The sequence below is a fragment of the Accipiter gentilis genome, chromosome 23, assembly GCF_929443795.1.
Source record: "Accipiter gentilis chromosome 23, bAccGen1.1, whole genome shotgun sequence".
NCBI lineage: Eukaryota > Metazoa > Chordata > Aves > Accipitriformes > Accipitridae > Astur > Astur gentilis.
Genome location: NC_064902.1, coordinates 8,420,698 through 8,444,400, shown reverse-complemented (window position 1 = coordinate 8,444,400; position 23,703 = coordinate 8,420,698). Strand labels below are relative to the sequence as shown.

The following is a 23,703-nucleotide window of genomic DNA, read 5'->3' as shown; positions in this document are numbered from 1 at the left end:
ATGTTTCCACCACCTCTGCAAGTCAGTAACCAGGCAGAAGTGCACTCATGGTGGGTGGTAGTGCACTAGTAGGCAGTGACACTTGTAGGAGGGAGGGGGGTTCATGTAGAGGTGCAATAATGCAAAAAATCACCTGTGTTTAATAGCTTTTATTATGAATGGTGCGTCCACTGCAATATGAGGTAGTAAGAAAAGAAAGGGAAATACGAGAATATAAATAATCAGGGCTTCTGAAAGGCCTTTTGGAAGAGCTCCCCCTCCTCAGATTTACAGCAGCTCCCTGCAGAAGTTGGAAGAGGCTTGTGAAGTATTTTTTCAAGCTAGTTTTTTGCCAGGAAGGAGATGAAAATCTTAAAACAAAAATGTCTTTCAACTTTAAATTTGGAGTTGTCATTGTAATGTAATTCTTTACACAGCTGCTAGAGAGGTTTATAAAAGCACTATTGATATGTGTGCATTAAAAACAGGAGCACAACATGGCTATAAGAAATTAATTTTCTGGTTTTGATGCTAGCAATTAAGGTTGGGACAAATGTTGATGTTTGTTCTTCCTTCTGCAGTCACTCTTGTAAAACTAAAGGAGAACCATTGACATGAAAGCTCTGTTGGTGTCATTACTGCTGGGCTGCTTTGCTTTGTGGAACATCAACTCCTCTCTGGTTAGAGTGCAATTGTGTAAGGCTCTTAAAATCCTGTTGAAATCCCTGAAGCTTGTTAGGGGATCCCTCATTAAAAATGCTGGATGACAGTCTAAAGTGTCACTCACTGTAGAGAATAAGCTTGTTGACAAGACTGCATTAAACCCAGCACTTTTTGCAAGCACAGTTTGCAAACCCAGAGAGACAGAGTGTAGCATGTTCGTGCTTTTCTTCGTGTTTCTGTCTGGAGAGAAAGTGTAAGAACACTCTGGGTAAAATATCTCATGTTTTCAGCAAGAAAAAATTCTAAACTTAATCTAGACTTCATGTACAAGAAAAGAGGTTAAACAAAAAGGCAGAGAAGCCTGGTTCGTAGATCTGTATTCTTCTGTAGCTCAAAGACAATATAAGATCATCCTCAGGATGAAGAAGGAAGTACACAATTGCTGCTAAGACAATGAAAGTTGAAGGCATGCCACAGGAAGAGCAATTAAGAGAATATTTCAATGCAAATGTCCCTATAAAATACATTTTCCACCACGAAGAGGTGTGTATAGCCCCGTTTTTCATGTGTGCATGATACACTGCAGTAGGAGGTACAACTATTCAGAGCACAGGTAAAGGGAGATACTCCCCTCTGGATTGAACACAAACATCTGTGAGAAGCATTACTACTGATTTGAGGAGAACAGAACGCACCTGCAGAGAAGAAATCCCTTCTGAGCACTGGCCCCTGCCTGGCATCATGGGAGGAGTTTGACCAGACCTGTTTGGTCATGAGTCAAAGTTGCGCACCCCAGTTCCAAACAACTGGGGCTATAAATGGTTTAAAATGATTTTCAGGGGAGTTCAAAGATGAATAATGCATTCCTCCAGACTTGTAAGTGGTCTGCTATTCACAGAAAATCAAAGTGATGTACTGCAATTGCTGGCCTTGGGGCGGGGAATCTGAATGACTCCTTAATCATTCACAGTAGCTACCAGAGGTGATGTGACATCTGAAAGGAAGAGGTGAAAGTTCCATCACAATCTGTTAAATAAGAACCACCTTAGTATCTCGCTAAATGGCTGGTAACCAGAGGTGCAGGATTCTGAACTGCTATTCGGTGCTTCGATAGCAAAAAGAGAAGCTCATACGCTACAACCTACAAAAGTTTTTCTTCCATAACTTCATGAAAGTTTGCTTGTAGTATCCATGGAAATTCCCCATGACAGAAATCAGGATTAAGACAAAAGGCCTGGCAAAATACCTGGAGTAATCTGTCTAATTCTATGCATTCCTATTCTAAAATATTAAGTCAAAATGGAATAGGTGTAGAAAAGGGGAATGGAGAGTGATTTGTAAGAACACAGGGGTTTTTTAAATTTATTTATCCCAGCAAAATGAAAGCCGTAATGAGATGTTTCCCCCTAAACTAATAAAACTCACCAGAGACTGAAGTCAGTATACACACAAGAAAAGACAGGTACACACTAGTTCTAAATAAAAGTGGATTGCAAGCCTTCTACTGACCCTGATCTCTCCAAAGGAACTGTTTGGAAACGCTATTTACAGGAACAAGGAGCCTGGTTATCTTAACGGTAACACACGGTAAATTTATTGTGAAATCATAGGATGCCATGCATCAGACTGGAAAGGACTGGTGTCCAAACTGGAAATTCCTCCTTGTTTTGCTGTAAGTCTTTGCTGCTCAAGACACCATGCTGGCATTACTGAGTGCTTTGTCCGTCACTGCAGTCCGTTCTGTTTGGTTTTGTGGCTTGAGTTTTGATTTAGCAAGTGGATCCTACCCCAGGTTTGTATGGTTTAGGACTGGGATCTGAACACAAGATGAGAATCTAAACTTGACCCTTCTGGTCTCAGAAAGCAGGAAGTAGGGAAGGTTATGTGCCTGCCTGAAAAGTTCATTCCATAACTTAAAAACTTTGCATTTAATTACAAGATCATTTTTGCTAATAGATCCAGGAGAAAGACAGTTTGCTATTTAGCATTTGTGCCCTAATTAGACAGTTAACCATAGGACTAATTTGCATATTTCTTAACACTTTTAAGTTTGTCTGAAAAGACATAAATGCCTTTTCTTACTCCTTAACACTGTGAATCTTGAATTCCTGTCATGAGAAAGAAACATAGAAGAATGCAGTGAGAAATGAATTTAAATCTGAGGGCAAAACAATGGATTGATAGTTAATCCTTCAGTGTATCTCCTCTTGTGCATTAGCTGAGGCACCAAAAGGTGAAGGGCTGAAGTGCCACCAGGCTCCTCACGCTGTTTGCCTTTCACGCACGTGGCTTTCACAGGGTGCCAGGACGCATGTGTTTGCCTGTGTGAGCCCTTCCTAGTCTCCTATCAAGGTTTTCCCATTGACAGCGGTCTCATTTCAACAGATGAATAATATTTTAGGAAATTTATTGATCAGTACAAGAAGCTCCACAGTGGCAAATATTAAAAGTTTATAGTGCCAATGGTGGGACATGAGAAAGTGGAAGCTGTTATGCAGAGGGATAAACCGGTGCTGTCCTGTGTAGCCTTTGGTGATGATTTCCAGAGAATCTCCTGCTCCCGGCACCCTAACCCTTCCAGTGATACTAATCCTGTGCTTCAGGGGGCCAGCAGCTGAAACCTTCCTGGCTTAAATACTGAGCCACAGCCTGGTCCTGGCTTGCTGGACCAAGCAGCACACGAATAGCCCTTCGTGCCCTCACCCTGACCACACAGCCCAGTCCTGCCCCCTGCCCTGCTGAGCTCTGCCAGCGCAGCCCCTGCCCTCCACAGTGTCTTTCCTCTGGAGAGGACTTCTCCAGTTCCTGCTGTGGGGTGGATTGGGCAGGTGATAAAAACGGGGAAGGTTTCCGCACAGGTTCCAGCAGCACGCACGGGTGGCAGGGCGGTGGGAGAAGATCCTCTGACAGCAGGATGGCTGGAACGGGGACACGCAGGTCCTGGGACCTGGCATCTGCCTTATGGGGCAGGTGTGGGCCAAACTGTGGGACCACCACACCATTTGGTCATGCGTCTTGCTCTGAGAAAGGTAGCTTTGGGCTTCTTTGTGAAATGGCCTCCGGCTCTGCCTCTGCAGGCAGCCTCCTGCCCACCAGATGAGCATTTTCCATGTGCCTATGCTGCCTTCCTTCCAGTTATTCCCACAACTGCCCAACTCCCTTATTTGTAAGGGACCAAATGCTGGTCTTGGTTCATCAATGGAAATGCGGAGTTGCCATGTTACGGGCAGCCAGGAAGGGCTTTGGAGTGGAGCCCGTCTGTGTCAGTGCTGATGGAAATTCCCCAGAGCTGCACGCTCTGTTCTGGCCTCTTGCCTGCCCCTCTAGGGAGGGTATTTCCATGCTGAGTTAGTCAGAGTTGTTTGTGTTTTGCCATGTTGCCAAGGCAATAAGCATCCTTTCCACATCTATCTGCTTACCAGGCATCCAAAGTGAACTTCGTGAAGCTCAGCTCAGCTTCTCCAACAGATAAAGGCACCCAGGGCAACTGAGAGAAGAAAGACAATGGCACATCTTGCTGGGTCATGGAAGCAGGGGATGGAGGGTCCAGCAGGTGAGAGCAGAACTGGGAAGCCAGGGTCTGGGCCGCAGGCTGAGCCGAGTGCCCTGGCACAGGTACCACATGCCCCACTGAGGCGATGTGGAGCATTGGAGTGGGGGGTGCGGTGACTGCCCTGTTGAGCATCATCGCTGACTGCTACTGCTGGGATGAAGCCGGAGTCCCTCCATACAGCGGCTAAGGTGGATGGAGAAATGTTGCCCGGGGCCTGGCAGGTGGGACTGTGCAAGGCCAGCTTGCCCACATCTGCTCCTGCTCACAACCCACCTCCATTTCTGTCTGCCACTAAGAGAGAATTTAAATGAGAATGGGCTTATCTGCATACCCCATCAGAGACATGTTGAGCCCAGCCCGGCCCAAACAAGTCTGCTGAGTCCAAGTGTGGTGGGTTGACCCTGGCTGAATGCCAGGTGCCCACCAAAGCCGTTCTATCACTCCCCCCTCCTCAGGTGGACAGGGGAGAGAAAATACAACAAAGGGCTCATGGGTCGAGATAAGGACAGGAAAGATGACTCACCAATTACCGTCATGGGGAAAACAGACTCAACCTGGGGAAAATTAACTCAATTTATTACCAATCAACCAGAGTAGGGTAATGAGAAATAAAACCAAATCTCAAAACACCTTCCCTCTACCCTTCCTTTCTTCCTGGGCCCAACTTCACTCCTGGATTCTCTACCTACCCCCACCCAGCGGCACAGGGGGACGGGGAATGGGGGTTTACAGTCAGTTCATCACATGTTATTTCTGCCCCTTCATCCTCCTCAGGGGCAGGACTCATCACACTCTTCCCCTGCTCCAGCATGGGGTCCTTCCCACGGGAGACAGTCCTCCATGAACTTCTCCAACGTGGGTCCTTCCCACAGGCTGCAGTTCTTCATGAACTGCTCCAGCATGGGTCCCATCCACGGTGTGCAGTCCTTCAGGAGCTCACTGCTCCAGCGTGGGTCTCTTGTGGTGTCACAAGTCCTGCCAGAAAACCTGCTCCAACGTGGGCTCCTCTCTCCACAGATCCGCAGGTCCTGCCAGGAACCTGCTCCAGCATGGGCTTCCCATGGGGACACAGCCTCCTTCGGGCATCCACCTGCTCCGGCGTGGGGTCCTCCCCAGGCTGCAGGTGGAGATCTGCTCCACGGTGGACCTGCCTGGGCTGCAGGGGGACAACCTGCCTCACCAGGGTCTTCCCCACGGGCTGCAGGGGAATCTCTGCTCTGGGGCCTGGAGCATCTCCGCCCCCTCCTTCTTCACTGACCTTGGTGTCCGCAGGCTTGTTTCTCTTGCATGTTCTCACTCCTCTCTCTGGCTGCTGTTTCTCTCTGTCCCACAACTTTTTTTCCTTCTTAGAAATGTTATCCCAGAGGCGCTACCACTATCACTGATGGGCTCAGCCTTGGCTGGTGGCAGGTCCGTCTCAGAGCCGGCTGGTATTGGCTCTGTCAGACACAGGGGAAGCTTCCAGCAGCTTCTCACAGAAGCCACTCCTGTAACCCCCCCCTCCCAAAACCTTGTCACACAAAGCCGATAAACCAAGTGTCCACCATAACCAGACCCCCAGGACGCCCGCTGGAGAGCTGGCCTGGCTGGCTGACACTGTCAGAGGACAGAGGTCGGTGTGCGACATGGCTGAGCAGTGCTGAGCAGGTGAGGACAACTAGGGAGCCTGCCAGAAAGCATGTTTTACATCCTTCTGCCTCAGCTCTTCTCGATGTACTGTTTCAGAGCAAAGGCACGAAGCTGTTAAATGAGACCCAAATTTTAGTGTTTGTTGTTGTAATGGCAAAACCTATGTGTTAAGTATTAAATGTGTGCTGGGTTAAGTAACTTCAAGGGTGGAGGAAAGAGAAGCGTCTGATGGCCAGAGCTGGTAGTTAAATGGCTTTTGAGTTCTGTTCCTCTTCCTGCCAGTGATTCACTGCATGGCTCCAGGCGAGACACGTAACCAAACTGAAATATTTTCTTCCAGCTGCAAAAGAGCTGTAATGCCAGATACAAGGAGGGCCTCTGAGGTTTGACTAATTCCAGTTTACAGAAAGCCTTGAGATCCTCACTAGGAAGCTGCTGAAGAAAGGCAAGTATTACAGTATTTCAAACTACTGTTCATAAATGAGGTCTTTGGCTTCACATCGGTGAAAAGCAGTGCCTGGAACTGCCTCTGCAAACAGCCCCGATGAAGGGGGTTGGGACGTATGGGAAACGGATGTGAAACCACATCAGGAGAGCCAGCAGCAAACTCCACCGCTGCTTGTTGCTGCACCTGGAGGTGGCTCAGGCAGGCAGGTCATTGGGTGTACCAGTGGAGAGCAAACTTTCCTTGCTAAGAGGGTTGAAGAGGCCGGAGAAAGCTTGGTGTAAAGAGAGAGGTGCGAAGGTTGGTTTCGTACAGGGGAAAGAAAAGGAGGGTGGGAATTATGTCTCTTCTAGCATGTCTCTCTCGAAGAGGGAGCAGGAGGTGGGGAAGACTGCTCGCTCCTCTCAGGTACTGTGCTTGGTCCCATTCCTTGAAAAGAAACAGGGACCCGAGGAGTTGTCTGAGAAGCAGCAAAGGCTGCAGACTGAGCACCGGTGCTCCATGATGCCACATGCTCCGCGGGGGAGCCGCAGGACAGGGCCCGCTGCCAAAGGTATCACGAGGTGGGAGCAGGCTGCGAAGCTGCCTTGTGACCCAAGTCATCCAAGTACATCTTTGCTTGGGGCGGAGAGGGGTGTGGGAGATGATGGTGCTCCTGACCAGCTCCTGTGCTGGCTGAAGCTTTGTGTGTCTTTAGCAACTAGTTAACGGGGTTCCCCTCTGGGTGATAAAGCCCAGCTGATGGAAAAGAAAGCAGTCAGCCTCCTGGCTGCTGGTGGGGAATGCCCCATGCCTGCATGGCGCTGAAGTAAGGACAAACAATCCGAGAATGTCTGGCCAAAGCCCCAAAACCCTTGAATGAAACAAACGTCTAACTCTTTCTTAACTCTGCTGGCGCTCCCCCTTGTTGGCTAGTGCTGTCCGTGTCTGCCAAGGTATCTGGCTGGTTTTCCTTCCGGCTGGGCAGTGGGAAAGCCCCAACACGGGCAGAAGCCAAGCTGTTTCGGCCAGGTTGCAACAGGCCCAGGGCCAGGCCTGCAGGAACCCGCGAGCGGCTGCTCAAAACCCTCTCTGGGTTTGGTGCGAAGGGCCCCAGCGCTGAAGAGCAGCTCTGCCCACCGCCCCGACCGGCCAGGCCTTGCGGTCAGGGCCACGACGCACGGCCGGTGCCTCTTCCAGCACCGTGGCACCTGCAGGTCCAGCGCCTGCGGGAAGGAACCCTTTAACTCCAGTCTCCGGCTGTTTCGGAGCCTGAAGCTCAGGGGTCATTCCGCTGGGACGCGTGCCGAGCTGCCGCAGCCCTAGCACGGGGGGAGGCGGAGGACACTACGCCGTTGCTTATCCTTCACGTCCAGCGGTATCGGGGAGCCACAGCGGGCTCCGAGAGGAGAGCCGGCCCTACCGCCGGGGCGAGCTGCTCCTCCGCGGGGGCGAGCTGCTCCCCGGCTCTGCAGGCCCCGCCCCCGGTCGGAAGACCCGCCCCCTCCGCCAATGGCACGGCCCAGCCGCCCCGCCCGGCCACGCCCCTCTCCTGGCACCGCCCCCCCCCCCGCGCAGCCGCCGCCTGCCAGAGCCGGGGCGGGCCCGGCGGCCCCGCGCGAGCGGGGCGGGGCGACCTGAGGGGCCGGGATCGCTCCGGCCCGGCCGTCACCGGCGAGCCCCGGGTGAGGAGAGCAGGGGGCGCTCGGTGCCTCCGGCCGTCACCGGGGCGGGGGGTGTCTCTGCGGGAGGTGGGGGAGGGACGGCGGCGGCGGGGCCGCGCAGGCCAGCGCCGCGCCGCGCCGGTTCCCCCCCCCCCCAGGCCGCGGCCTGCATGGAGCCGGGGGGGTGGGCGCCGGCCGGGCGGCGGCTCGGCGGGTCCCTCCCCGTTCCGGTGTCGGGGGTTGCGGGCCGTGCCGGTGCTGAGGGCGCTGCCTGCCGCCTGCCCGCAGCCAGGCGGGGCCGAGAGCTGCGCCTCCTGGCAGGCCGGCCCGGTGCCGCCCGCCGCGGGCGCTTGTTGGGGTCCCTGGGGTCGAACCCTCCCCTCCGCCCGGGCATGGGCACCGGGGGCGGGGGGGGCACGGCCTCCTGGCCGGGCAGGGACCGGGCGAGCTCCGCTCCCGCTGCCCGTGAGGAGGGCAGGTGGGAAACCGCCCGTGCCTGCCGCCGGCGGGGAACGAGCCACGGGAATCGGGAAGAATCGCCAAAAATACCCTCTTCTCCTCTGGGTCCGGCAGTCTTCAGGCCCCTCGGGCTGGGTGTTGGACTGGCGGCTGGTGGAGAATCACCCAAACCGTGATGTGAAGTAATAAATCTGCCTTGGTCATAGGGAGCAGGCGAGGCACTGCTGGGAACCGGGATGGAGGCATAGCTCCGGCCAGGCTATCGGTCCGGGAGCGTTCCGCGGCGAGGTCACCCGGGAGCAGCACCGGGTGCGGCTCAGGTGTCCCGGGTGAGCCAGAGGACGGCCCGGGGTGGGAGACGCCAGCAGAGGCGGCTGCAGGACGTCGTCCTCCTTCACCCTTCCTTTCCAATTTCCGTGTTTCTTGGTGCCCCTGCGTTCAGCCGCAGAGTTTTGGGAAGAAATCTCGGGCCCAGGGGGTCCTGTAGGAGAAGGCACCCCTTAGGACGCCCCCTCCTCTGGGGAGCAGCCCTGAGGCGCCTTTCGGGGGCTCTGCTGTGACTGTTTTGCTTTTGGCCTTGTGAGTTTGAAAGGAAGCAATGACATTTATTTTTTCCTGCCGCAGCGCCGCAGATCCCACGCTCCTGTGGATCAGATGTCGTGAACCATTTCTGGGCTGAGCTGGTTTTTCAGGTGAGTACGGCCATGGCGTGAGATGGTGCCCAGCCTGGCACTGCTGCGGCACCAAAAGCGTGGACGGTGGTGCCAGCTCTGCAAGGCTTGGTTTAGCTGTACCCGTGCTCACTGGGGTCAAGCAGAGCAGAGCCTCCCGCAGTTCCTACCAGGATGTGGTTTTTCTGTTGCCGTAAAGCTGTGCAAGCAGCAGCTGCCATGAACAACTTTGTTTGGACAAAGTGTGTTTATAACACAGAGGTAAAGGTGAATTGTTTACTTCAACCTTCGCTTTCAAACCTAGCTCCCGTGAAAGTCCCAGGGGAGCGTCGCAACCAGTCCTTGTGACCAGAACTGTGTTTCAAGGGAGAATAAAACACAAACAACTCTCCTGCAATGCTTTGGGTTGCAACTCCCCAGAGAGGTTGCTCTTGGTGGGTGAAAACGAGCAGGAGGCGTTTGCCAGGCTGCTGCATCCTGCAGTCAGCACGAGAGAGAAAAGACACCAAACAAAACAGGAAGCCTTGGCTGGGGTTACAAAAGCTCTTTTAGTTTAAAAAAAAAGCCATCTAAAAGGAATACCGGTAATTCATTGTACCTGAGCATGTCGGGGATGTTTTTTCTAGCTGGGTCTTCAGCTTCCTCTGAGCCTCTCTGGGTGCTTGGATCTGGATGCAGCGCTCAGCTCTGAGCTGGCATGGTCCTCGTTTGGGTCATTTAAGGCCTGGGCTTCTAGACTTTTTGACAAAGGAGCTGTGCTGGTCACAATGTTGCGTCTGGTATCTATAAATGATAAATTATTTTATTATGGTCCCCTGATCCTTCGCCCAGTGCTGTGTATCTGTTGATCTGCTAGGTGATGTGGGCTCCCGGGGTGGCTTTCTGTTTCTCCTGGGTGCAAGGCTGGACATGAGCAGTGTGGCTGGTTCTGGGGAAATGGGGACAGTGCCTCTCCGTCCCCCCTCCATAACCACCTCATTCCCAAGAGGCCCTGAAGCAGTATGATTTGTACCTGGTGACCAATTGGAACAGGCTGATGCAATGTGGGACTAATATACAGGAGGTTTCTGAGGGGTTACCGCTGTCTTTAAGCTTCGCGCATGAGAGGGATTGGAAGTGGGTGTGTTTTGCTGCAAATAAATATCTTTAGAGGGCAATTGCTTGTCCAAGTGCTAGCTTAACTCCCCTCATTTTTCTTCTCTCCTCTTGCTGCTAGTGCATCAGGAGGCGTGGAGCACCAAGTGTCCGTCATGTCCGACTGGGTGCTCCTTGGGCTGATTGCCGCGCTGGTCGTGCTGCTGCTGCTGACCGTCTTTGGTTTTGTTGTCTACTCGGGGCTCTTCACGGAGGTGGTTGTGAGTGCTGGCTCCCCGCCTGTTGGCAACATCACGCTGGCCTACAAGTTCAGGGTAGGCGCGTATGGTGAATCCGGGCAGCTCTTCACAGATGGCTGCAGTATCTCTTCAAAGCTGTGCTCCATTGGCGTCTACTACGACAACCCTCACACGGTAAGGTGTGCCTGGTGGGGCCGGCAGACTCTTGAGGTCAGCACCCAGGTTCCTGGCTCGGGATGCTTCCTGGCTGTATTTCAGGCACTTGCAGCTCATCCTCCGTAGATGAGCACTGGGGTTCACAAGGTCTCCCAGATCAACAGAGGATGCTCTGTGGGGAAAGGGAGCTAAAAGCAGATGGTTTCTTGGATAACCCTCATTGGAAGGCATTGGGTGAGCAAAGCTTTCTATCTGCTGGTAGCTCCTGCTGAACAGGATAATGGATCTGGTTGTGGAGCAGAGGCCAATGTTCATAACCACAAGGTGAGGCATTCCTTGGCACATCCCCTGGCTGCAGTGAAGTGCAGCCAAGGCTCCTTCTGGACTTGCAGCTCTGTGGTTGAAAGCAGATCATCTCTTCAGCTTGCTCTGTCCTCATCCATACTCCTTCTCTCGTTTCTAGTGCTCTCATGAGTTTCTGAGCTTCCCTGTAGACCTTTCATCCCCTGAGAGTTTTTACTGAAACCTCAGGTGATGCGTGCTGAGGGCTCCTGGCTGATGAAACAGTTAGTCCATGATGCTCTTCAGGCTGAGAGGTGAGCAGAAAGTGCACTGCCTGATGGCTGCCAGCCAAAGCTAAGTATTCCGGTGGGTACAGTCCAGGACGAGGAGCAAACAAGTGCATCAGAACTTGCTGGGGAATGAGGAGCCTGGCTGCTGATGCTAGGTAGCACTGGGGTCTCCAAATAACAGCATGTGGGCATTTGTCCGTGGCAGACAGCCTGGCTCCCCAGTAATTCTGCAGTAGCTAGTGTGACCGTGGAGGAATGCAGTGGGGGGGAGGGACGGCAGAGTGGCCAGCAGCTGTGCATGTGTACTTGGGCACATGTGCTGGGGGCTGGTGTGGGGCACAGTGGGCTGATAGCTCTCGCCCAGTGTATCTGCTCTGGGGGTGGCTGGTCCTGTTTTAGGAACCCTATTTCATTGCTTGCAAGATGGTGCTCCCAGGGGTTGGACCTGCTTAGAAGGAACTTGTCCATGAAAACGTAGTGCTGAGTGGACTGTGACAGGAAGATATCAGAGGTGAGGAAGCGCTGAGCTTGGCTGTGCTCAGTGGAGCCTGGTGTGCTCAGCCACCTTCTGTCTTTGTGACGAGCTGACTTATCTTTACCTTCCAGTTTTTGCTTTTGCATCATGGGAGGCAGAGAAGAGACACTGCAGTGCCTCTTCCTGGCCTGGGGAGGAGGGTGGCAAAGAGGACTTCCCCCTCCCCCCGATGAGATGGGCAGAGGCAGAGTTCAGCTAGACCTCCTTGGACACTGTTTTCTGCAAGTGTCAGGTTTGGAGAAGGTGAGGCATGGGAGCCATGGGGAGTGCCTGGTGTGCTAGAGCCCACATGGTCAGAGCGGCGAATTCCCCTGCCACTAATTTGTGCCCTTATCCTTGTGTCGAGGTCCTCGTCTGGAGTTGAGAACCCTAGTGCTGCTGCTTCTTCCCTTGGCATCTCTGGGGGCAGAGCAGGGCAGTCGATGCTGACAGAAGGGCTCAGCATCTGCGCTTGGTGCTGCCCTGCTCCGGGGACATGATGTAGACATGCCTGTGGTTGCCCTGCAGACCTTCCGCTTGGGCACTGTGCCTTGCCTCTCTGTTTGCCAAAGCGTGGGCTAGTGAAAGCTTGTACTGCTGAGGCCCACAGATACTGATAAGGATATTTGTGGTGACTCCTGCCATGGCTGGCACGGAGAGCGATTTCCCTGGCAGCACCAGGCGAGGCTGGGAAGGAGCAGCTCCTACATGACCCTGGAAAGTTGGGCGGTCCGTGCAGGATGAAGCTGCCTCCTCTTTCTGGTCCTGTCTCTTTCCTCTCCCTGCCTCTGTTGCATCTCTGCCCTCAGCATATGGTTGGAGCAGGCAGTGGGGCTTGTGCAGGCAAGTGCAGAACTTGTCTCTGGGTCTCTGGCGGCCATCCGGGGTTTTGGAAGCCAGCTATTTCTCCTTTTGCAGTCAGTTTTTTTGGGAGGGAAGACCTCTGCCAGCATGGCTGAATGGCATCTGGTGGCCAAGGAGGCCTGTCTTGGTGACTGGGGGAGGTTTCTCTGGATTCAGGCCTCAGCTGGTGGAGACAGGTCTTGGCCTGCTGTGGTCAAGGCACACTGGGACCTCTGCCTCGTGGCCCAGCTGGTGCCCGGTCCGGACTGGGGCATGCTACTAGTCTGAAGGCCTTTTTTCCACCCCCTGCTGAGGGTTCTCTACTCACTTGCCTGTGGACTGGCTACTGATCTGGTGTGGGTCATGAGTGCCTTCAGCTGGTGTGTGAGCTGAGGGGAGCTCCTCGCACGGGGCAGAATGCGGTGGGGCCTTCGTGAAGGATGGTAGTGAATTTGTGTGGGTCTCTAGATGTTTTGGAAGCTTTGTGGCCCTAGGCCTGTGGGTCAGGCTGGGAGATCCTGATGGTGGTGCTGGGCAGGTGAGTTGCCTTCCTCTTGGAGCATGCTGGACAGGTGGTGCTCAGGATGGGCACAGCGAAGGCTCTGGGTGCTGCATGTGTGTGGAGTGAACCTGGAGGGTGCTGGAAGCTCTCGGGGACCAACAAAGCCATCTCTGCGACCAGGTGTCCCAAGCTCTGGAGGCCGTTGCGGTTGGCTTTTGTGATGGGAGCCTAACCTGCCCCCAAAGGCTTGGCAGGCAGCCCCACAGACCTTGCCCTTCTCTGTAAGGGCTGCCTTTGCTTATGACATTGGGCAGGTGACATTGACCTGAGCGTCCTGCCTCATTGACGCTGTGGTGTCTGGGACACAGCGGGGCCGTGCAGGACATAGCTGTGGTGCCTGGGGCTCTGCATGGTGGCAGGACCCTCCTCTCGCCTGACACACATGAGCACGTTGTCAGACCTTGGTCTGCCAGAGCAACTAGGATGCTGGTGGGACCTTCCACAGGCTGATCTGTGGCTCCTGAATTGGTTCCGACAGAGATTCGCGTCTCACCGATGAGCAGGCCAGGCCAGGCAGTGTGCTGGGAGTGAGGATGTCCTTGGTCAGGATGGGCAGAGGGCTGCCTTGCCTCCAGGCAGGGGAAGAAGAGGCCAGTTTTGGGTGGGTTGCTTAGCAGGGGACTGCAACACTTGTGCCTGGTGTGCTGGCTCAGGTGCTGAGCACCCGGCATCCCATGGGGTGCCCCTGGTGCTCGTACCTGCTGTAGCTGTGATGGCATGGGAGATGGTGTGTGCTGCTGGCTCCTTGTTCCTGGAGGCCCACTGGGGTGGGATAGGTCACCCAGGCTGCCTTTTGTCTGCGAGGAAGAGATGATCTCCTCCTCTTCCTTCTCCTTCTCAATGCTCTCCTGACCTCGGTCAAGCACCCTCTGGCAGAGGCTGATCTGCCTGGAGCTGGCCACCCACTGCGGATGTTGACTTGTCACCAAAAATAGACCTTTTGTCATCAGGCAGCAGAACGTGCTCGCTGCCTGCTGTGTCCCACAGGGTCCCTGGCTGAGTGCCAGTGGGCTCTGGCCAGACAGTCACCTCGATCCTGGTTCTTGGCCACCGGCTCCTGAGGGTTTTGATGCCCCCGGTGGTGTGGCAGGAAAGGGCTGATGACCAGCACGCGCCAGTGTGGCATTTGCTGTGCTGGCAGACTCATGGCCAAAGGAGGCTCTTGCTAGGAGAGTGGACGGGGATGCCAGAGCTGGAAAGCAATGGCCGTGTGCCGGCTCTCGGCTGGGAGCGGGGCTGGGGAGAGCCCCGTGGCATGTGGGCTGCCTCGGGGTCACACGGGGCCTCAAGGCAGCCTTCGTCACCGGTGTCCCCGGGGCTCCCTGCTGGCTCCTGGCTCTCCGGCATTCACACAAGGATGCTCCCTGAGTGCTGCCGAATTCCTGCCAGCAATGTTTTATGTGTTTTAATGGACAAGATTAATATTAATTTGCACTTTTTTTTCTTTTCCCTTTTTATTTAATATTTAGCAGCCCAGAGGACTTCTCCCTCCTTCTCCCACCTCTGGCAGGAACAAAAATAACTCCTCAGCAAGGACTCGATGTGGCAGGCGGGTTTGTGCTCAGCTCCAGCCAAGTGCTTCTGCTCACATTTAGCTGTAGGCACGCGCTAGGGCCTTTTGCCTGCAGTCCACATGTTTGCATGCTCAGTGACCAGTCTGTGTCCAAGTGTTGGATGGATGAGGCCAAAACGCTTTCTGAATGCAGGAATGGGTTTTATTCCCATGGGCAAAGCTGTAGACGAATAGATTAACTAATCATTTGTAAAACTTCTCTGTCAGGGCGCTTGAGGGAGCAGAGGCTTTGATCAGCACCTGGCCACCCCGAAATGATTACTTTGTTAGGGAAAGGCTGGTTTTAACCAAAGTATTTCCTTCCCTCCTTTGAGACAGGCTTTGCCAGGCAGGGGAGGAGGCAAATCTGCCTTGCTGCTGTCCTTGAGAAAGTGCCTGCGGGGCTGCATGCTACAAAAAAGAAAGTTAAAAGGGGAAGGGAGGAAGCAAACATGCCTGGCCTGAGTGGTAGTGCCCACTCCAGCAACTCACGTCCTTCCATCAGTTGCTCTGGGGCTGGGCCTGAACTGTTTTTGCTGAGGATGTAAATGGAGATTTTGTGTTTAAAGGAATTTTATCTAGATTTCCCTTATCTCCTTGCTTCATCTGGGCCTTTCCCCATGGATGCCTTTTACTGCTACCTCTTGCCGTCTTTGGGGTGGATCTGCTTCTCCTGCCCTGCCCCAAAGCAGCAATGCTCGGCACAGCCCTGTCTGCAGCTCCCTCTTGCAGCACAGGAGGGCAAGAGTGAGCTATCAGGCACGCCAGTCCCCAGCCTCATGGCTGCTGCTACTGTTTCTGGCAGTCTGTTTTCTTCCTTCCTATTTACATTTGCTTGTGATTCCCCTCCGGGATGGTCCTGCCGTGCAACATTAAAGAGTGTTTAAGGGAAAGGGGGGGGGGGGCAAGGAGTGCGGTGTGGGGTGGTTATGCTGCAGGAGGAGACGTTGCTGAGCTTTAGCACAGGCAAAGTTAGGGATGAGGTTGGGGAGCACAGAGTGGAGATCCCCTTGGTGGGCACATGGGGGTGGGAGGTGGTAACACGCTGGCCTTGCCTGCACCCTCTCTCTGCCTCCCATCATCCCGCGACAGCTTCGTGATGCCAACGCCTGCAGGGTGTCTGTCTGTCTTGCTGCTGCTGCTCTCAGGCGTCCTGGCAGGTCCTCGTGAGTTTTGCTGCCTTGTGTGGTGGGGGTTTGGAGACTTTGGTTCTCCAGCCCTCACCAGAAGAGGTTGGCAGAAGGTGGCCAGACTCATGCATCTGCTGCTCCTGGTTGCTGGCTGCCACATCGTCTCATTATCCAGCAGGCTGGAGAGCAGGTGGCAGGGAAGCATGAATACTTAGATGGTGTCCCCTTCCTTGGTGCCCCGAGTACCCCTTGTTCTTCCTGCATTCCTTTTTTAGGTAGTGTGCCTGGGAGGAAGGAGCTCTGTCTCTGCCTGCTGGATGGAAAAACCAGCAGCTCTGCTGGGGACAAAGGCTGGAGTTAAAGGAGGGAGCTGGGCTCTGATCTCAGCAGTAGGAAGGCACATTGTGTCCTTGGGTGGTATTGGGGGGCAGTTCCTGGGCCCTCCTGCCCCCTGCCATGTTCCTGCCTAGTGCCATGGGTAAATGTGAACTTGAGTGGTGGGATTTTGTTAAAAAACAGAAATGAAGGCTATGGCCTGGTTCAGCTTTGGTGTGGAGATGGCTGGAGTCCTGTGGGCTGTCACTGTGCCAGGAGCACAGCCCTGAGCACCCCCTTGCTGGGCTGAGAACCCTGCAGCCTCCTGTCTTAATGGGAGACATCCCCAAATCTGGAAAGAGAGCATGTTTTATGTTTTGTGTGGTGTTGGGATCCAGGATGGAAGGGGTTGTTTTTCTCTTCATGTTGCTAGAAACAGCTTGGTGCCTGCATGCAAGTCTTACATGCCTCAGTTTCCCCATTCCTAAAACTGTGCTGGACTGAGCGTGCCCACTTAGGAGGGACCCAGCAGCCTCTAGATTTCTCTCTGGCTTAGTGCCAGTGGCCTGTGCCGGTGGGTCGTGTGCTCAGGAGGTTGTTGGTGCGCCGGTGGCCCTGCGGGGTGACCTCCTTGGGGGTGGGATAGAGGCAAGCTGGGCAGGTTGTGGTCGCATCTCTTTTTAGCCCCCCCAGAATCGCAGGGGTGTCCTGCAGATGGGGATGGCAGTGAGCATGTCTCAACAGCAGGGTCTGTGATGGGGGGTCAGGAAAGACACTTTCTGCAGTGGCTGTCACCCGGGGCGGCTTTGGGTGAGCAGCCTGCTGGGGTTTAGTTCTTTTCTGCCACAAGTCCCTCTGTCCTCCAAGGAGGGGAGCAATACCTTCCCCACTGGGTGGTGAGCTTAGGCTGTGAGGAGCGTGGACAGTTTGGGCCTGGATCAGTCTTGGTTAGGAGCAGCCCCCTGGTTTGGTGTGCCTGATCATGCTGGACCGTTGCATTTACCCTGGTTTGTGGTGGTCTCCTGCCTCCATGCTCAGCAGGTTGAGGTTTTGGCCAGTCTTAAGCCTCTCTCTTCTTCTGATGCTGTCTGTCTGTCCCCCTCAATCAGGTGCCTCCGGAGAAGTGCCGTTTCGCCATAGGCCGAATCCTGAGCGAGGGAGACGCAAAGCCGTCGGAAGAGCAGATCAAGCGGTTCCAAAAGTATGGCTTCAAGATCTTCTCCTTCCCTGCTCCCAGCCATGTGGTCATGGCAACTTTCCCATTCACTACGCCGTTGTCCATCCATCTAGCAGTCAACCGTGTCCACCCAGCCCTTGACACCTACATCAAGGTAAGCAAGTGTGGCATGAAGAGCATTGCATGTGTTTGGTGGACTGTCAGAGGCTTCTCTTGCTGACAGCTGATAGGGCTGCTCTGATGTGTCATCTCTTGATGTCTTCCCTCGGGCACTACCATCAAGATCTCCTCCTTTTGCAGTCTGGCAGGTAGTTCCCCAGCAGGGATGTCCTCTTATTCACTCCACAGGCGCAGGGGTGTCTTTTCTGCTGTTTTTTGTTTACGAGAAGCAAGTTCTCATCTGACGGCTCGCTACTCTTCTCCTTAATGCAGAGATAAAAGCTGGTTTTCCCCTTGAGTGTCTAGCTTGTTGTTAGGATCTGGCAGGTATGTGCCCCTTTGGTGTAATGCATCGTGCCGTGAAACTTCTGTTTCAAGTGTCAGCCTCGCCGGTGGGGCAGCTGTCTTCTGCAGGGGTGGGAGGAGAAGTTAGAAACTTTCTGGCCTGTGGGCTTATGAAGACTTGGTTTCAAGCAATACATTGAAATTTGTGACCCTTGGCCCTGGCTGGGCAGCTGGCTGCTGCAGGCTGTGTTCGCCCTTGCCCCTGAGCAGAGCAGGTGGCCATCCCCCCTGCTTCTGGTCTTTTTGATGCTTGCTCTGGCTGCCAGACCAGCTGCAGCAAGGGTGTTCCCAAGCAGCACATCTGACACAGGCAGATCCAGGCTTTCTGGAGAGCGAGGATGGTCCTGGCCAGCTGGGCAATGGAGGGAAGGGACCATCCTTCCTGGTGGGGGAGGATGCTGGGGAGGGGCCGGCACTCAGCCCCTGGCTTATCTGACTGTCGAGTTCTGCCGCTTTCGTTTGTTCGTGTTGAAATGCACTATTTATAAACTTGCTTTTCCTGGCGAAACTCCCAGCCCCGTGGAGGAACCATGCAAATCCCTCCAGCCTGTGCTGTGCTGCAGGATGGCTGGCCTGGGTGCCAACCCCAGAACCTCTGTCAGGGGCTCTTTGCTGACCCTCTTGTCCGCCACGGCCTTAGGGAGCTGACTGCTGGTACCAGCAGAAGATGTGTTAATGCCGGCAGTGGGTGAGACCACCGCTGCTCGTGCCCCCCCCCCGTGCAGGAGAGCTGGTGGAGTGCAGAACCAGTTTGCCATTCTCCTTTTCTCACTCCATCCTCTCTATGTCTCTTCCTGGAGCTCTGCCGGCTGTTTTGGTGCGGGGGGTATTGGGCACTGCTGCCAGCCCTGCGGCGGACGCGTGGGCATGCAGGGAGGGGGCTGGCACGGTTGGGAGCATCAGGTTGGCTGCGGGAATGCTCAGCGACGCGGGGCTGACGCTGCCTTACTTGGGTAAAGGTCCCGGCAAGCGCATCTGTCGCATGAGAGATGGAGTTGTTAGAGCTAAAAAGGGAACCATGGGTTGTTCTGGGAGCACCTGGCAGCATTTAATGGGAGCGGCCGATTTCAATTAAAATAAATAACTGAAATAATATGGAAACGCAGCACCCAGGGCTGCCTGCGGAGGGAGGGGACACACTTTGATCTCTGTCCCAGTCCCAACAGCACCTGTGTCAGGGTGCGTGCCTGCGTCCATCCCCAAGTCCTGCAGCAGAGCGTGGCCCCCCCACCCATGTTAGACCGACCGTGGGGACACAGGCAGGGAGACGACGGAGTTGCCTTGGGGCAGAGGGGAGTGAGTGCTGCCAGTCCCTGCGTGCTGCGCCGTGGGGATGCCCTGGCCTTTTCTGACATGGCATGAGGGACCTCGGAGGCCGTTGGTAGCAGCATCCCTGCCGCTTCTGCATCCCCGATGCTTCTCCCGCGGGCTGGACCATGTGTGCCCCTGGGGCTGTGCTGGCAATTCCCGGGGTGGAGGGACCAGGAGGGAGGGGGGGAAACTTTCATGGAAACAGGTGACCTGTGCCCGCTCGGTGGTGGGAATGGGGGTTGCCATGGAGACAGCTTCTCCAAATAGCATCCTTCATCCCACCCCCGGCGCCTGGCTCCCTTAAGCAACCCGACACAGCAGCGAGACGGAGATTTGCTTTATTTATTTATTTCACGCTGCGCCTTCTTTGAGAAGGGTGCTGTTAATGAGAGTCAGGGGTCAGGCCTGCTGAGTGTGCGGGACCCCTGCTGCCGTCCTGGCGGCCGCAGGGAGGAAGGGGGTGGGATGGCAAAAGCCAGGATGCATGAAAGGGGGCTCAGCGGCAGAGACGAAACACTGGCTCCCATGGAGAGAGGGAATTAGCTGAAGTGGAGGGAGGATGGCATGGCTATCTAGTCATAGGAAGGAGGTGTGGGAGAGCAGGGGATGGAGAGGGAGGTGGAGAAGGCAGGGAGAAGGGTGGAAGGTGGGGAAGAAGTGTAGAGAAAGCTTTGGAGGTGCTGAAAAGTAGGGAAAGGGAATAGGAGGAGAAGGGGACTGGAGGGGATGTGTGGGGTGAAGTAGCTGAGGGTTTGGGGACCAACTGAGGGAGCAGGACTGTGAGAGGTGGTGGAGAACTCTGGGGCAGAGCTGGAGGAAGCCCCACTATGGGTGGCCCTCCAGCGCCCTTCCCACAGCATCCCCTGAGGCTGACTGTTGAGGATGTCAGGCCCCTGAGGCCGAAGGCTGGTGGCTGTGGAGAGGGAGCGTGGCTCCCTCTGGACTTGCTGGTGCCGTGCTGAAGTTTCTGGGGATGCCTGGGCTCAGGTGTCCTGAGCAGTGCAGGTGCGGTGGTGCCCGCTTTCAGCAGTCTGGGCTTTGTGTGTCCCAGTCTGCTGCTGCTTTGGAGGGACAGGGAAAATTAAAAATAAAATTTATAACAATAATTTAGAAAAAAAAAAAAAAGGATGGTAGAGTCTCTTTTGTTAGGGATGGAAAGGAGATGGGCTGGCACTGAGCAGGAGGCACTGTGGTCAGGCTGCCCTTGCAGTATGCCTCCTTGCCCCCCTGGGTCTTACGGGGCTCAGGAGCTGGCATTTCCATGACTCTTTGGGTGCAGGCATAGCTTTTGGGAACTGTGGGGAAATGGCTGCAGCCATCCCCAGCAGGTAAGAGAACATCGGTCCCCTGGGATGGCAGCCTGGCAGCAGCAGCAACTTGCTGGCTAGAATCGCCTTTGAAGAAACCCAGGAGAGTATGCTGGCTCATTGCTCTGAGCGCAGGTTATTTAAGGCATAGACTGGGGTTATTTAGTGTCCCTTGAAAGCATTTCTTCCCTAATAGCTCCTGCTGATGCTCCTCCCTGCTGCCAGGCAGGTATGCCCTGCTTTCCCCGGGCATACGCTCCTGCCCCACGGCACAGCTACTGGTCAGACCTGGCAGTCCCAACTCCTGGATGCAAAGGAGAGCTCCTGCAAAGCTCTTCCCTGGTGGGGAACCTTTTTGACAGCTCTGGGAGCGGGTTATTCCCCTGTAACCTCCCGCCATTTCAAGAAGCATTTATCCTGGCTTGGGTGTAATAAGCTTTCCATGGTGGGCTGCGTGTCCCTGCATCTCTCTGCATCTGTGCTAGCATCTAGCGGGCACTGCCAGGTGGGCAGGCTTGGATTTCCGAACCCCTGGGCTCCTCTGGCAGCTGGAGAGGTGGCTAATCGCGTCTGAGGCGGAGCTGGCAGGTGTCTCCCACTGCAACCCTAGAAGTGACTGGCTCAACCTGGCCTTTTTCTGTGGGGTTTTGGGTCAGTTTTGTGCTCTCTGCAGCTGAGGAGGATGTGCAAGTGGAGGGATGAAGGAGGAGAGCAATGCCAGCATCATCCTGGCTGCCTTGCACCCTGCTCTGAACCAAAGCACAGGCTGGTTGGTTCCAAACTCTGACTCTGCCTAACTTAGAAAACTGGGGTTTAATCTCTTTAGCTGGTCTTGAAAAGGCATCCTCCAACTTACAGCAAAACCCCCAGCTTTTTCCCTTCCTCCGGGCTCTGTATTAGGATGTTCCCCACCTCCGTGGGCTTGTGAATCACTGCTTTACAGTGCATACCTCGAGCAGCAGCAGCCAGCATGGGCTCTGTGATGCCAGGAAGGATTTGTGAGGCTATCATGTTGGCTCCTGCCTGGCACAGGCTGCCACGCTCCTCCACATCTCGGCCCCCCATCTACGGGGAGCTGAGGTATAGCGCTCCATAAGCTGCTAGAAAGACATGGCTTGCTCCCATTTACAGACAGAGAAACATGTTATTTCTTTGGCCGCTAGCTTGGAGCAAGCTTTGCTCCCCTTGTCAGCTATGGCACTTTAGGATGCGGTCACCTCTTGCCTCTCTATTTGATAAGCTAAATACACAGAGGTTGTAAAGTCTTCCACTGGCATATTTTCCAATCTTAATTCCTGGGTCTTTTCTTGAACTTTTTTTTTTAAACCTATTTTCAGCTTAGAAAGTTCTCTGACTTGTCATTAGCACAAATGGATGCTTTATTTCAGCAATGGTCTTATTGCTGTGGTGCACAGATCTCTGGAGATCTTGTCCCTTGCTGTGGACCCCCTGGTCATGTGTTTGTTCTGAGCCAGCTAACAGTGACTTCAAACATGTGCTGCTGTCCTTTGATGGAGTTGTAGTTTCTTGATTAAAAGTGGGAAGTGGTACCAAGTCCTACATCCTCTGAGTTCAAATGAATGGCACAGGTGCTGGTTCATTTACCAGTCAAGCCCACAATCCACACAAAAATAAATCACGTTTGCCAACAGGATCTGGTAGCTGTAAATGGGTGTTGGTTGGCATTAATTATGCCGGTCTCTTTTGCTTCCTGGTGATCTGGTCCGGTTACAGCCATCAGTTTATTTTGCCTTGGCTCAGTCTTTGCCTGACCAGCCTGCGCTTGCCTGAGGTAGCTATTTACCCATTTGAATATTGGCAGGTACAGCCTGCTGTCTCTCCTGGGACTTTCTAGCATCTCCAGCTGGCCAGAGACCACCCTTTGACATGTGGAGAGTTTGTCAGCCAGGACTTTACCATGTTTTAAATATATGTTATCTAGAGCTGTGAGCTGTGTGTTATATCTTCCCATGGAAGAGCAAACATTTCACCCACACCCTCAGCCTATATTGTCTGGCTTTGCCCTAAATCCGTTGCAGAAATACTTGCTGAATTCTCCTCCCTTCTTGGTGGTGCCACCGAGGTTTCCCCTGGCTGATGTGTCCAGGATCTGTGCCATCCTTCAGACTCTCCTCCCCTGCCCAGAGCCCTGAACGGCTTCTTAATGTGAACGGCTTTCTGACTGTAGGGGACTAAGAACGTAAACATGGTCCTTTACAGTAGCTAACTCCCAGTGCCCAGTGCCCTTGTGAGTATGGCTGCACCTCATCTTTCCTCTCCTGCTCCTCTGACCACACTGCCACGGTTGCTGGCTTTGCTCAGGTCTGTTGACGTTTTTCTCACACTTTTTATAAATGAAAGTCTGTGTAGCTATGCCCCCATCCCAGACGGTTTGTGTTTTAAAGGCAAAACCATGGAGCGATCATTTTGCTTGGCTGTGTTGGGGAGCTGGGGTCAGGGGTTGGCAGCTGGTAAAACATTTGCAAAGAGGGCTCAATTATTGGGATGTTTTTCTACTTGAATTCTTTCTCCTGGCTGATTTAGTTTATTTATTTTGGGCTCTGAATGAAGCCTTTTTAAATACCAGCTTGCCATGTGTGAGCAGTCCAGGCTGCAGTCTGCATGTGTGAGACCCGATTGCAGTGGCAGCTCCAGCTGATCAGCTCCCACCTGAGGTTTTCCTCTGGATGTCTAGGAAGTACTACAGATGCCCAGCCCTCTCTGCTGATGCTGTTCCTCAACCATAGCTTTGCTTGTCCCCACGAACTCCTTTGGTCTCCTGCGAGCTCTGGGGATCATGGGCTGAAGACCACTGCCCAAGGTGGAGCCCTTACTGACCCAAGGCCACTCAAAATTGTATATTCATCTCCCCAGGGAGAATGGGGAGCAGGATACCTTTATCCAGAACTTATCACTACCATCCTGGGACTTTGGTGCCTTCAGTGTCTCATCATGCAGGCCTGGAAGGACTTATCCAGGTGACCCCTCTCCTCGCATCAGGGGGTCATCCTACCTGTGGCTTTCTGGGAGATGGAGCTCTCCATCTTCCTCCTTCCCTTTTCCTGTGTCCCAAGGTGACCATGGGGATTGGTTTGCAGATGCCCTCAGAGAGGTTTGGGGTGCTGGGGGGAGAGGTGGTGCCTCGGCTGCCTGTCTAGGTGGGATGACCTTCAGTTTAAGACCACACACACTTGAATATAGGTCTGTAGAGTTCTCGGGAAGACAGGAGGTTATGTGATGCTGCTATTAAGTGATCCTCACGCATCAAATAAAAATGAGGGGGAGAAAAAAAGCCCTTGAGAGTCACAGAGGATTTGATGTGTCTAACTTGTATTGATGGCAGCGACAAGACCAGACCTGACAGCATGACAGGCTGCTGGGCCC

At 54.1% G+C, this 23,703-nt stretch overlaps 1 protein-coding gene across 2 annotated transcripts in view; it reads left to right on the top strand.

Moving 5' to 3' along the window:
- Positions 1-7,819: 7,819 nt before the first annotated feature.
- Positions 7,820-23,703, top strand: part of TEX264 (testis expressed 264, ER-phagy receptor) — a 44,195-nt gene continuing 28,311 nt past the window's right edge. The window contains exons 1-4 of one of the 2 annotated variants that reach the window (XM_049827009.1): positions 7,820-7,933; positions 8,996-9,063; positions 10,259-10,550; positions 17,130-17,351. In XM_049827009.1, coding sequence (XP_049682966.1) covers positions 10,293-10,550; positions 17,130-17,351 — 480 coding nt within the window. In that variant the 5' untranslated portion in view covers positions 7,820-7,933; positions 8,996-9,063; positions 10,259-10,292. Of the gene's footprint in view, positions 7,934-8,176; positions 8,701-8,995; positions 9,064-10,258; positions 10,551-17,129; positions 17,352-23,703 lie in introns of those variants that run through there. The other variant, XM_049827010.1, reaches the window with a different exon arrangement.